Here is a 15018-nt window from a genome sequence, read left to right as displayed (position 1 = left end):
GTATGAAAAGCTACCATTTAAATATCTTTCTGGGAAGTTCAATTTTGCTCAAATTTTAACAGAGGCTATGAAAAAAGCTTTACAGTAAAAGAAATATGATTTTACTATGGAGTAGAGTGCAAAACTCTAACAGAATTTTAAAATGAATATATCACACACCCAGAGCTCATTGCTTAAATCATTTTGGTTTATATGCAGCTTTCTATTTGGTGGATCAATTTGTGAGTCCTTCTCTGTCTTCTTTTAAGCAGGCATTTGACTTGTTTTTCTAGTTGGGCCACGGGGTTCAGATTTAGTCTAATTTGTACAAATATTTCAGAGCTGAAATTCATAACTATAAGATCTGAGGAAGTCAGAGAATATAAATTTTCTCTATGGAAAATTTGGTGACTATAAACATACTCATTTTTCTGTAGAAAATGTCTTTCAGCTTCTGAAAAGGACCCTTGATCTCCAAAACCCTACCAATACTACGGTAGAGAAAGGGCAGTCAGATATAACTCATAGGTAGAAAGATGTTTGTCATTTACACATAGCCTTGTTCGACGGCAACTTTTGAAGGCTTGTGTAGACCAGATTTAGGAAACAATGATGACTAGGTTTGAGGCAATGCATCATCTAATGAAACATTGGCATGTCACTTCTCACAAAGTCTGAGAAATGGGATTTGGCCATTACTATACATATTACAGGTCTACAACATTTTCATGAGCACTTTTGGGATCTAGTATTTGACAACAGGATATATCAAGGAAATTTAGTCTATGGAGTTGATTGTAAGCATACCTGCAATTTGCATATTCCAAGACCAATTACTACTATAATTCAGGAAAGTGATAATGGAGTAATATTATTTCTTTTTAAAAGCACAGAGTAAATCTAAAGTAAGGGAAGCCAAATTCCCTGAGCCATTTTTCCTAAATATATATGAGAAAATGCTGCTCAATTAAAATGGTTATGTGTATTTCAAACTAAATATAGTTGATTTTGCAAGTAATTAGGTTAACATCAATCTACCTCTAGTAGTGTTTTCAAAGAGAAAAGACAGCTTGGAAAATTTACAAACAGATAAAATTAATTCATGAATGTTAGGTATTAAATATACTTAAAGACATGTTCTTTTAAGTAATGAAACACTTAAACATGCACACTCCCTTGAACCAGATCTTCCTTCATTGAAAAGGCAATAAATTACAGGCTTCACTAGATTGAATAATTATGCTTTGGGTTTGGCAGTATTCAAAACCATTCAAGTGATTATACTTTGTTACACTGATCCTATTTTGTTTTTAAGAGGAGGAAGAAATTATTGAAAGAAATAAAGCTTCCATCTGAGAGGGACAGAAAGGAGACCAGAAAGTGGGTTGCCCACCAATCCTGCTTCTCAAGGGTGTTGAGCAAAGCCGTGAGGTGAGGTGGGCTTAAGGGGAGACAGAACTATATTCTATCAATAAGATTACAAGTATTGTCACTTAAGTAATATTGATCCAATGGCAAATCACAGGATGGGTGTGAGGTGGGACAAAACTATGGGCAATCGATAAGATTACAAGTGTAGTCACTTAGGTAATATTTATTAAATGGTATCAAATGGGGAAACAAGTCACTTAGCAAGTGCACATGGGAGGATAAGGACTTTCCTGGAAGGGGTGCCTTAAGGAAGTTTGGTCCTCCACCCCAAGGTGATTGATGCTTATTTAGACTATCAATCACTGCTGTGCAGCCTTAGGGGAAGTATACAGGTTAGTTCTTCTTTTCCTTGAATCCTGGTATTCTGTGAATAACCTCCAGCTGCAGTTGTCTCCTGCGTTGACCTCTGAAGGGCCCAGCCCTGTAGGACTGTTTACAATATTTCTACCTAACTTAGCTACCTATAATACTACCCCCTCTGAGGAAGTATCCTTAACTGCCCTGAGGGGGCAAAGGGCAAAGATAGATCTGACTACTTCCAGCTGAAGAGGTTCATAGTTTACACTGGTCATATCTTGATTCATTGTATTCATCTGACATTCCTCCCTAGGTTAAGAACTTCAGGATACAGTCCTTGTGCTAAGCAAAGTTTAGTATAAAACAAAAAATTTAACAAAATTTAAATAAGCAAAACAAAATTTAACAAAAGTTAACAACCTTGGGAAAGGTGTCTTTGTCAGAAATTGAAAAGTGGATGGCCAAAACAAACTAACTCTTCCTTCAAAAAGTAAATGTAGACATTGAAAAGGGGTATGAAAAAGAAATTGTAAAGTGTGCTTTCTAGGCATTTTTAAAGAAACATAATATCTGTGTTTTCCGTTTCTATTGCTGCTTAATACCCCATCACCAAACTTAAAGCAACAATCATTTGTTTGCTCAGGAAAAAAATGAAATCTGTAATCTATGCTAAGATTAGCTGGGATTTACAGTAGTAGTTGGAGCATCGACCCAAAGGCTGGGGATCCACTTGGAAGACATTTGACTTGACCAGTCACCACGTTGCTGCTTCCTCTCTCCTAGGAGCCCAGTGAGGCTATTTGTTTTCCCTCTACTTGGAGTTCTCCTTGGGCCACTGGGGCTGCCTCCAAGTATGCTGAGTTCCAAGAGTAGCTGTTCTAAGACAACTGGGTTCAGGTTTCAAGGTTTCTTGTAACTGAATCTTGGAAATCCCAGATGGTCCCTTATCACATTTTATTGGCCAACTAAATCATTAGGTCAAGCTCAGAGTCAAGGAAAGTAGAGTTGGAGTCTACCTCTCAATGGGAAATGTCTAAAACATGTCTAAGAAATATATCAGTTTTACCAGGAAATATTGTACTGCCTACTCAGGGAGGGTATGTGCCCTGCAGGAAGCTTCTGAAAGACAGAAGAAGATAGGCAGTGTACGTGGCAGAGAGTGTATCTCTTGAGCTCAGTCTGGGGCTAAATTTGAGTCTACGTGCCTGTGCCTCAGAATAACAATGATATCTGTTTTCTTTAAGTCAGAGTTGTTTAACCTCGGGAGGTGGCCAGTGCAGCGATACCGTGTGTCTACGAATTTACACTGTTGCATATTGGAAGCTCTAGTATGTAACAGTCTGGTGCTATTTGTGAAGATAAATTCAAATTTTCAAATTAGGAGGAAAAAAATAAAAACAAGCACAGCAACCCACAATACCCTCAACTCACAGTGAAACTGCCTTTTAATTCTGAGTCTAGTCAGCCCCTTCTCTGCAGAAGTACAATAGATCGTTAATCCATTCTGGGAGGTTCAAGCAATACCCAAAACAGGAGGGCCTAACAAATTGTTTTGGTTGCATAAGGTGGTGAGTTAAAGGGTAATTCAAATCGACATGTTCTAGCTTGCACATTGAGTACTAAAATGATAAGGGGCTAAATTTTCACATGGAAATGTATCTTATACAAAAGTGACAAGTTTCAAAACAGTCTGGCATAAGGATATGATTGCGGTGTGCATCCCACTCTTAAGAATGTTTTATTTGGGGACTCAGTGTGGTGAGCAAAAAGAGCTTCAGTTCTAGGATGGAACCAACCTAATTTCCAAATCTGGTTTTGATACTCGTAAGTTGGTGACCTGTGTTGTTACTTAAGGTTTCTATTTCCTCACTGCCAAACCAAATCAAACTGTAATATCTCTTGAGAATGTTGTAAGATGGTGGCTCTTCAAAGGTTGATACAAGCACCTATATTTTCTAGTATCTTGTGAATTAATTTGAACAATTATACATAATATCCATCTATTTGTATGCTAAAAAAACTTTTGCAATTCTTTTGGTGCATAACATGGTTTATTAGTTGGTCATGCTATTTTATTCTTCTAAAAACGTTTTCTATCTATTCTTGTTTGTTAATATTTCCATGTAAACTTTAAAGTCATTTGTGTGGCTTAAAATATTGTTTTACTTACTTAGCTACCTAAAATTTATGAAATGTCATAAACAGAATTAACATATTTTCATCTAGAATCTTCCTATGTATAAATATTGTGTGCATTTCTTTTGCTAGTTTTCATGTGTTCCTCAGTAACATTTTAATTTTAATTTTTACTTTATTTCTTAAATCTATTCCTAGGTCCTTCATATTTCTAGTTTTTATTTAAAGGTGCTTTTATTTCAATTATATTTTATAATTGTGTTTTATTCATCATACTGTATGATGTCTTTGGCCATATAGAGTTTTATATTCTTATATTGTTAAATGTGCTAGGTTTTTCCAACTTGCTTGAGGGCAAAAGAGGCAAGTTGTCTTCAAATCAGTTGCTCAGATTACCAGATGAAGAGAATCATATGCAACATAACAACCACTGGTGAATTTCTATCATCTTGTCTAGTGAAATTCTATATTGTCTCTGTTTTTTTAATTATTATTTTTTTATTCACTTTAATAGTTTGATTAATCTTGCATTCTTACATTTGGTAATCTGAGCAACTTGGTTGAAGATAATAATATGTAGTATAACAGCCACTGTTAATTCCTATCATTGTGGTTTGAAACCCTGTACCATTTTTAATGTTTTTGCTTTCTTCTGTTTTCATCTGTGATGTTGCTATTTTGCTATTGTTCTTTTTCTCACTATTCTCTTTAAGAAGAATAAAGGCAAGCTATGGCAGTGATATTCCATCTAGATATATTTCTTTGCCATGTGCAGTGTTTAAATTTAGTTTACATTGCTTAATAAGTCAGTCTTTTCTGATTATCATCTTAGTAGACCAGAGCTAATCCATAAGCTGTAACATAAAAGTCATCCAAAATAAAAGTTGTATAATTTGAGAAAACTACAATTTCTGCCTGTTCTCTTCTCAAATCTCTGTCACTTACACAGGTATATGGTTATAATAGACATACTTCATAGTACATCCCAACCTTCATGAATTATTCCTTACCACAGACACTCGTAGATAATTTGAAGGCTCTTTTTGGCCACTGGAATGTATTCAATCCATGTTTTGGAGGGAGAAAAAGTGTTGTGTGGTTAGTGGCCATAGGGGTATCTCTTAACAGATAATGAAAAGGAGTTGATTGATACACACTTCAGTTTTCTTGTGCCTCAGTTGGTAAAGTTTGAGAAATGTTCTACACCATCTTCCACATGTTGTCAACAAATCTCAGCCCCAGTTGCCTTGGTGATAACCTGTTGGCAAATGTATCTGTTACCTTTCCTTTTCACTTCACCGTTCTTCCATTGTGCTTTTTGGATTTACTCCCCAATAATTTCTTATACTCAAATTCTTTTCTTAGAGTCTGTTTTTGTTGGGGGACATAAACTAAGATGAAGGCATTTTATAATATACTCCCACTGACACTGAAGCGTTAGTACCTGGTTTTCTCCATTATGTTAAATTGAATTCCATTAGTTCATCTTCATCGTCAATAATGATTAGATGTTTTGCATCTTTCTAAGAGATTTTCCTTCTGTGGAGTGCCTTCAGTGCTGCTTTCAGGAATTGGGTCAAATTTTATTCTGCAGTGACCTCTCTGTTTTCCCAGCCTAGGACAGATACTCCCTTCTCTTTTTCCCAAGCGCTCTCTATATATTTCAGTGGTTACAGACTATTTCCAAAGAGGGTCACAGCAATCCTTCCAATCCCTCACAACCTTTTGCTCTTTGACTGTGAGCTCTGAAATGAGAACCAGAGCCTATATCTCCCCCTTTTGTATTTAGGCTGAACTGTGTGATTGGCTTTGACAGCAGAACATAGCCAAAATGTTTCTATGGCCCAAGACACTTCGCAATTTCTATTGTCACTCTTTGGAAGACAGACCTCCTGTAAAGAAGCTTGGACTGCTGTGCAGGATAATTAGAGACCACACAGAGAAGATGTCTTGACAAAGAAGACACAGGGTGCTCTGGACAATAATCAACACCAAGGTTCTACACACTACGTATCTTGCATACTCAGAGGCATGGTTTGGATGTGATTTCAATTTGGTCCCCAAAGGGTCTTGTGTTGTAAACTAGATTCCCAGGATGATGAAGTTGGGAGAAAGTATGGAACTTTTAAAGCTGGGCCCTAGTGGGAGGTCCTTAGATCAACTGAATGTACTTCTTCAGAGGGTATTATGGGGCATTGATATCACTCTGCTTTCTGTTAGATAATGCAATTTCTTCCACATGCATTCCACCATTGGGGCATCATCTGTCATAAAGTGCTCACCAGAACTGAATTTATACTGGTGGTATGTCCTTGAACTTCCAGAACTGTGACTTAAATAAACCTCTTTTCTTTATAGTGAACTAGTTCTGATATTTCATTATAGTAACAGAAAACTGGCTAACATACTCAGGCAAATTGATCTGCAACAGATACCACACAGAATAGAGAAAAATAATTTCTGCCAAGACCTGTCTGAATTCTTGGCCCATAGAAATCCTGAGCAATTCAATAGTTATTGTTTTTAGCCTTTGAATTTAGGGATTTTTTTTTTCACCTTGAAATAGGTAACTACAGATCTATAATAGTACTTGCCATTAAATGATGTGATTACTTATTTGTCTGTTTCCATTTTTTAGACTCCAAACTCCTTATAAATGCAGGGAGAATGTTTCCATCACAAGAGTTATAGCACCTGACCCACACAAATGGTTTACAACAAGAACCCATGAAAAAATGGAGACTCTTGGGGCTACTCTGATCCTCTTCATCACAGCCACCCCCTCCCCACCAGCTGCTTGAAATGGAATCCTTTCCTATTTGTTGAAGAAAGATCTGATCTTTGTCTGTCTCAAGTTAAAGTCTCTTACCATTGTCTTTTACTTTCTTATTAAAGATTTTTCCTATTAAAAGATGGGGTTGCCATCTTTTAAAAAAAGATGTCATAGCTGGGCGTGGTGGCGCACGCCTGTAATCCCAGCACTTGGGAGGCTGAGGCAGGAGGATCGTTGCGAGTTCAAGGCCAGCCTGGGCTACAAAGTGAGCTCAAGGCCAGCCTGAACTGCAGAGCGAGACCCTGTCTCAAAAAAAAGATGTCACACTGAAGATTGATTGAAGGAAATAAATGGAAATCATGAAATAAAAGATATTCTAGAATGATTGTGGAATGGATGTTAAAATCAAGATGAAAGGATTCACCAAAACTCTTTTAGTTTCTGAATTCTCCTAATAGTTTGTGAGAGTATTAACCTCTGTTAAAGTCAGTGTACTACCTCATTGGACCCCACAGATGGTGGTTTTCATTCTTTAAAATCTGAGTTCCTTATAAATGGAGGAGAATGATTCCATTGCCAGACTGTTTCAGGCAGATACCACCATGGACCACTAGCCTATAAATCAGACTTTCAGTCTCTGGGAGAAATTTGTACCATAACAGAAATACAGATGTACCAGCAACTGCAGACCTGAGGATATGGCAAGGCGGGGACAGGAGGAAGCTTAGCTGAAATTCACCTGGAGCTTCAAAGGACTTCCACAACCATCTGTTTGAGTCCTTTCCCTTCACCAGAACCTACTGATCAACCCAGCCACAGTGACTTGTCCCTCACTTTCTCTCTTCTCTGGGAGCCTCTCTGAATTCACTTCTCAATGGTCCTGCAAGCTGTGTGCCTCACAGTCTGTATCATTTCCTTTCTCCTTCCTGGAGTGCTGTGTGATTAGTCCTATGCCTTCGTACTAGTAATGCCTGCATTCATCTCTGGAGTTTCTTTCCCTTCTTCATTAGGCTTCCAGAAATAAACCCTTTATTTGCTTTGTTATTTCCAATGCTTTAGGACTTAATCTGGCTCTTTTGGGCTCTATAAATCTGTCACTGACCTCTGAAGCCGTGGTTCCCTAGAAAGTGTGGGAAGGGAACTGGCTTGAGCGCACCATGAATTTAGGTCCAAACCCTGGCTATGCTCCCTGTGATTCTGCATACGTTCCTTAATGACGTGAGCTCCTCAGCTCTGTAGGTGACTCATGCTGCAACCTCACAGGGCTGCTGCACAGGGACAGGAGACTTTTGTATAACGTGCTCAGTCTGGTGGACAGTAGAACATTCACAGATACTATTTTTTCTCCTAATGTCTATTCTACTCTTTTGTCCTGACATTATATCTACTTTATGATAACTTTTATCCTTGTATATCATTTACTTTTAATGTTTTTGTATTAATTGTATTATAGGTTGCCTCTCAATATAAGTGACTTATTTATTTTCATATGCACCATGGATAACATATTTGTAAGAATTGGTGAATGAATTAATAAATAAATGATAGGAAAAGCAACTAGCTAGTAGGCCCTACCACCCTTTACCAGGTAACTCCACAAACACTGAATTAGAACATCTCTGACCTCAGGATTTTTGTTTTCTAGGAAAAGAATGAATAGGGAAAACCTCACCTCATAGTTTTTTTCTGTATCATTTAGGACCATTTTGATAGAAGGAAATGGACACTGTGTCAATTACAAATGACCACTGAAGTCATGAGAATTAAGACCAGTGAAGATGTAAGGTTTGTTTCCCAAGGTTTAGGCTTTCCTAATGAAAGTTTGCTGCCAGGTCAGAAAGAATTCATGTGAATTAAAAAGCAATGATGTAAATAATAATTACAAGTTCATTTTATGGGCTTAAGGAAGTCAATAGGAAATTACAAGAAATATCATGTTTACAGAGTAAGGACTTTAAGGCTCTTCTGTCTTCCATGTGCATCTGCTCATGAAGAGGGAGAGTGAAGACTCCATGACAATAGTGTTTTATTAGCAGCAAAAAGCAGCACAATATAGGAGAAGTAAACAAGAAATGGAATCAATCAGTGATGAAAACCAGCTCTATTGAATCCTCATGGTATATGAGGTTTAGAGAAAAAAACCCTATGCAATATTATTAGCCTTCAAAAGACTTCAGAAAAGAACTCAAGAAAGTTTTTAGCATCGAAATGTCCTGGCCAGAGTCACAGGGTTTTCAAAACCAGGCTCCCTTGGGTTACAGGGAGGATAATTCCCATGCAACTGCCTAACAGTGATTTTTATATTGTTTATCATGCTGGGAAACCCTTCAACAGCAGAATCTTACAGTGTCCCCCAAATATAAAAGAGGTAACTGGTATTTCTGTGGGGTTGTGACAAAGCAGGACACAAAAAGGAAGAGGGAATCTTCAGAGAAGAGGGTAGAATTTTAGATGGTGTGTCATAGGACATGAGGTCTGGCAGAAAATATTTAGGTCTCAGATGTCTGCAGGCTTTTATGTATTGCTATGGGCAACAGGCAAAGTTTGTGGTCAAGACCTAGCTTGTTAAAGGGCTCATGAGGCAAAATTAGGGGCTGTGGATTCATTCACACCACAGAGAAAGAAAATAGGCCCTTGTGTGCTTTGTGACACTCTGATCTCAGTAGAATTTATTCTTTCTGGAAAATATTTTTTTAAGTCATAATTAAGGCTCTGAGTGGAGGCCAATTTCAACTTAGTAACACCTAAATATGTCTTAACCCACAGGCTGCGGAACGCCCTTCAGAAAGAACTAACAAGAAGACAGCAGCAGCTCTTGGACTCGGTTGCTCCTAGGGAAAGGAGCTTTGATATCGCAGGATACTAGATTCTTCTTTTTTTTTTTTTTTTACTGGATTCCTGTAGGAGTACTTAGCAATAAGCCTTTAGGATCTTGGGTTCTGTCCTTATTGGGAATGGCTATAATCCTGTGTCTGAGAATCTAATCTTAAACACAAGAGTGTGGTTACAAATCAAGATAAAGGGAAGGGAAAAAAAACTTTAAATGTGTGTCTGCTTTAATGAAAACTCTCAGGGTCAGAATGATCCAGAAGATAAATAAAAGAGTGGTCGGAGAGATATAAGCATTTGGGGGCAAGGAACAGCTGAGGCAGCAATCCCAGTAGAGGCTTACTTAACAGTGACTAGGCGGGGGTTACATTTCGGGGGCCACACCTGTTTACAGACAGGTCAGGCTCCAGAGCGCCTCCTACCTCTCCTACAGGACACCCTACTTCAGTTCCCGGTCGAGGCAGTCCTCTGAGTGCCTCAGCCTTGGGGAAATCTGAGCTTTCCCTGGCTGGATGTCAGCTCCCTGAGACCACTGAGAGCTGGAAGATTGCAGGGGTTCCCTGCGGAGCTGCTCATTCCCCCAGAGTGAGGCTACCTGGTGGGCTGCTCAGGTTTGCCCCAAGGCAGGTGACTTTCTGCCTGTTGTTCAGAGCAGAGCACAGGGCAGGGTGGAAAAAGTGGAGAACCGGCTTCCTACAAGACCCTCACATTCCCAGGCTCCTTCTTCCGGTAATTTCTTGATTTCCTCCTCCTCCTTAGTATATCTCCTTAAAAAATTTGGTTAAAGAGTAATAACAGAAGAAGAACTTTAAAAATGAGGAAAAAAACTGCAGGTCTGTGTTAAAGATGCTGCTTGAATTTCTGTGCAGTGTCACAGTGAGTCACATTTCTGCAGTATTTTAGAAAACAATGGCTGTGATGTCGGTTTTTTTTTTTTTTTTTTTTTTAAAAAAAAAAAACAAACCCAGCCTCCAATGAAGGTTTGAGCGATGACAATGCTCCATTGAATACTGCAAAGAACGTGCCTTTCAACCGAGGAGGCATTTCACCGGTAGCACGGAGAAAACGCCACCTACCTCACACATCTCAGAAAAATTAACTTTCACTTCCTCTTTTCCTTCTCAAAGCACCACAAACGCAGCCGGGGCTCTTGCTGAACTGAAACTTAGCTGACGTGTTTGCGTTTGAGCCTTCACAATCCTGCCCGCAGTGGCTTGAAAGAAAACGAAAGTCTAGGAGGTAAGTCTGCATTTTATAGAATCTAACGCTGTGTGAGTCTGCGTGTGTCTTCTCTTACACAGAAAAAGAACTTTTCTCCTTTCTCCACACTTACACTTTTTTGCTAGGCAGGCAAATCAACATATTAGCTGAAGGGAGGATCCCAAACACATAAAACACTTCATCCAAAAACCTTTAAGTAGGGACTGCCCCAGACAGCCTCACCAAGAAACATCGACGCATTCAAGGCATTCAGAGCAAGCAGGGGGCGAGCGTGTCTTACCTGTATTTCTTTCACTACTCCGTTATTCATGTGCTTTTCATCGTGAGAGGTGCTGCTCTGCTTCTTGCTGTTGTGGAGAGTCCCATTGCCCACGGTGTCACCTCCAGGATTAGCCATTTGTAGGAAGCGATAGAGCCCAACAAGTGTCCCTTCCACAAGGTGTCCCTGAGTTTTGGTTTTCAAGTAGGTAAAGGGATGGGATAAATCACTTCGGGGCTGAGCTCTTAAAGGAATCCTACCAGTCAGGCTTTTCCAAAAGAAGAGCTACAGAGTAAACAAATGGTTACCTTTATACTCCTCAGCCCTTCTCAGAGTGTGGATTCCATGGCAACAAACCTGCTTCCGAAACTACAAAGGAAGTTGGCTACGGCCAGCTAGTCTTGGAGGCTGAGGAAACCTGGGGTCAGTAAAACGCGGTGACAGACTGTAAGGAGGAGGGCCGGGAGGTGGAGAATCTTTTAAAGACATACACACACACACACACACACACACACACACACACACACACACACCGCTCCTAGAATCTTCTAAGTACTTCACAGCTGATTTCAAATTGGTCTCTCTCCTTTACCCCTTCCCTCCTCCGTATAATTATAGTTTTCGGTTGTTAATCCAGTCTAAATGTCATGGTTTCTTTTTGCTGTAAAATGACATTTGGAAGTGATTGCCAGGGTCTACAGGGGCAAAGAAATGGAAAGTTACTCTTTAAGAAGTACAGAATTTCAGCTGGGGCGGAAGAAAAAGTTATGATGAGGGACCACTGCACAGCAATGCAAATGTACCTAATGCTGCTGAATTGTACTTTGAAAAGAGGTTAAAATGGTAAACTTTATGGGCGGTTTACCATCATAAGAAGTAGCAACAAGATTCAAAGCCTGCATTTAAACATATAGACCTATCCAATGTATAGAACCAATGATATAAAAAGGAATCTTAACCCATCAAGAATTATAGTAAGAGAGAGAAAATGGGAGACAGTACATTTACTTCCTCATCATAAAAGCATTATCTTTATCACCTGACCACTTACCCTCTTTCTGTCTCAGTTTTTCCAACCTTAAGATGAGACATGGAGTATTGATAGATGAGTATCTGATGGAAATAATACTGTGGCGTGGGTCTGTTGCTGTAGGTACTATGAGGAAGATAAATAACTGGAATGTCCCAGCCCTAGAACACTCCTGGTTTACTCATTAACTCTTGTTCCCTCCATGCACAAATCATCAGAGGTCTGTTTCTTCTTGCTATCATCTATGATAGCATGATTTATTGGGGAATGTTAATCATTTACAGCCTAATGAGTCCTTTCCAAGCCCACCTTTGTGGTTATCTTGTGTTGGGGCTTAAAAAAAAAATGATATCCCAAAGTAATGGGAACTTAAACATAAAGTTCCTCTTTTACCTTGTCCTGTTCCTCATCTCCTACTTTTGGATCTGTCTCTGTTCCCCCCATGAATGGCCATAGATACTAAAAACCCCCTTTTCCCAAAGTGAGACATAAAGCCTGTCCATGTACTCTAGTCTTCCCCAGGATTTTTGTTTTAAAGATAACCATAAAGAAATTCTCAGACTTACCTTCTCTGAAGTAGGTTGTAAGACTCCCGTTGTAGGAGGGGTCCTGCCCCTTACCTGGAAGAAAGTCCTGCTGCAAGGTGAAGAATCCAAACATGCAGGTCTCACTGGGTTTCTCTGAACAATATAAAATGTTTTGTATAAAAATACATAATTTGCCTTGGGTCTTTGGCTCATCAGTTGGAAGGGTCCTGTATTGTATGATAAAATAAATTAAATATGCTTTTGTTTCATTAATGTGTCTTTTCATATACAGACATTAGCCAGCCAGAACCCTTTTTGATAAACAGAGGGCCATGGTTCCCTTTTCTGTACCTACACCAAATCAATATCTTTTGTTGACATCAGAAAATTAGAAAAGAAACCCATTTATTGGATCATTACACACAAACAAGAAGGCAAACAAATAAACAAAAAAAGATAGAAATAGTGCCTATTGCCAGAGCCTCATTTCCTGGTTCTAAGCTCTGTTGTTGGGTTTGTTTCTCCTCCAAAATGATGTGGCTTCCAGAAGAGATTATCAGAATGTTTTCCCATCTGTGATTGTCATGTGAAGCTCCTCATTTTTTCCCATCCCAAAGAGTGGTAGAAGAATAAGATAAGGTCTTGTGTCACATGAGAAGATGGACTTAATAGCTCAGAATGTTTTTGCATCTCTCTCAACTTCTGTCATCAGAGCAGAACAAAGTTTTCACTGGTCTCTGTCCTATAGCTGTTACACAAGTGTTGGGAGCTAAATTCTTTTTGGATTATTTCTCTCTAAGCTTGGGCAATATTAAGAAGGAGATCTGACTACTGTTGCTTTCACTCCCTTGTGTTGCTTAGAAAGATAAGTTGAAGACATTGTATCATTTTAACTGAGCTCCAATATTCTGTACAAAGATATGATTAATGTTATTTTTGGCACTGGGGTTGAATCACCAAACTACATACTCAACCCCTAAAGGTATTTTTGTTTCTTCTTTTTCTCCTTTATTTTTTCATTATCCTTTCCTTTCACCCTTCGCGCTTCTTTATTTTCTTTTCCTCCAACTCCCCGTCCTTCTCTTTCTTATTTTTATTTATTTTTTAACAAGAGGACAAAAGCATCTGTAAAGAGAACACCTCAAAACACAGTAGAAGTCTATTTCATTTTTTCCCGAAATCCTAGGTGTCAAGCTAGATAATCATGCAGACACTTTGAGGCAATACCAACTACATATTCCCACTCTTGAATATTTTCTGTTTTTTTATTTTAAAGAGAGTAGTAAATGAGAAAAAAAAGAACAACAGCAGCATACCAACATCACAAACATAAACGAAACGAAGAACATTAAAAGTGATACAGTGTTTCAAGACAAAACAATGAATTAACAGTGGTTGTTATATTACATATTGCTATCTTCAACTATGCTGCTCAGATTACCAGATGTAAGAATGGAAGATTGTTCAAACCATTAAAGAGAATATAAAAATAATTATTAGCTAAAACATTAGAGATAATACAGAGTTTCACTAGACAAGATGGTAGAAATTCACCGTGGTTGTTCCACTGCACATTGTTGTCCTCAAGTCAGTTGCGCAGATTACCAGACATAAGCATGCAAAAGTGGTCAGAACATAAAAGATTTTGAGCATTAACTGTTATATTTTCTATTTTACTTGCTATATTGGAATGTATGCTTCAAGTGCACACAAGATCGTCATAATGTACCAACAATTTGATATTAAGCACTGCTGGTATGTTTAATCAGGGATAGTTTTTTTTTTTTTTTTTTTTTTGATTCCTACTATCCACAGTAAAAGTAAATGTGGAGTTCTATTCAGGTGTGGTAGCTTTAAGTTTAAGGATTGATATAATACAAAAACACAAACCAAATACTGAGCAAGATTTGGTGTCTCTGAATAACTGAATGAATTTCAGCAAAGCTGTAATGAAGTAACCGGAATGTGCAGAACAAGAATGGTAAGAAGAAGGTTTTAAAGAAAATAACCATCAAACAGAAGAAGAAGACTGTAGAAAAGCATGAGCATGATATTCATGTGACTGATCTGCCTTTGGAATACAAGATAACAAAGTTGACAATCTCAACTATTTTGAAGACTAAAGATGCCATCAAAGGAGCTAATATGGAAAAAAGGGTAATGATGTTAAGTAAGCAAAGAACATAAGTGCTGGAAGAGGTGAAAACCTTTTTTTTTTTTTTGTCTTTTTGAGACAGACTTTCACTCTGCAGTTCAGGCTGGCCTTGAACTCACTTTGTAGCCCAGGCTGGCCTCATACTCACAGCAATCCTCCTGCCTCAGCCTCCTAAGTGCTGGGATTATAGGTGTGTGCCGCCACGGCCTACCTGAAAACTTTTGTTAGTGTGGTTGAATGAGAAACAGTTGGCAGGCATATAGCATTACTAAAGCTACGATATGTGAAAGAGCCAGGAAACTGCACAGTGACTTGCTGCAAGAAAAGCCCCTAAGTGCAAAAAATGATAAATTGAATGCTAGCAAAGGGTAGTTTGATAAA

General features: G+C 38.5%; 1 protein-coding gene across 2 annotated transcripts in view; it reads right to left on the bottom strand.

Annotated features, from left to right (window-relative positions):
- Sptlc3 (serine palmitoyltransferase, long chain base subunit 3) overlaps window positions 1-12068 on the bottom strand; it is a 153879-nt gene extending 141811 nt beyond the window's left edge. The window contains exons 1-2 of one of the 2 annotated variants that reach the window (XM_013512291.1): window positions 11977-12068; window positions 10947-11343 (exon numbers count right to left, since the gene is read on the bottom strand). In XM_013512291.1, coding sequence (XP_013367745.1) covers window positions 10947-11063 — 117 coding nt within the window. In that variant the 5' untranslated portion in view covers window positions 11064-11343; window positions 11977-12068. The remainder of the gene's footprint in view (window positions 1-10946; window positions 11344-11976) is intronic. The other variant, XM_013512292.1, reaches the window with a different exon arrangement.
- Between the last annotated feature and the right edge of the window lie 2950 nt (window positions 12069-15018).

This window comes from Chinchilla lanigera, unplaced genomic scaffold (genome assembly GCF_000276665.1).
Source record: "Chinchilla lanigera isolate Chin_1 unplaced genomic scaffold, ChiLan1.0 scaffold00014, whole genome shotgun sequence".
Classification (NCBI taxonomy): Eukaryota; Metazoa; Chordata; class Mammalia; order Rodentia; family Chinchillidae; genus Chinchilla; species Chinchilla lanigera.
The sequence above is the reverse complement of the archived record's forward strand: the minus strand, read 5'-3'. Positions and strand labels throughout refer to the sequence as shown.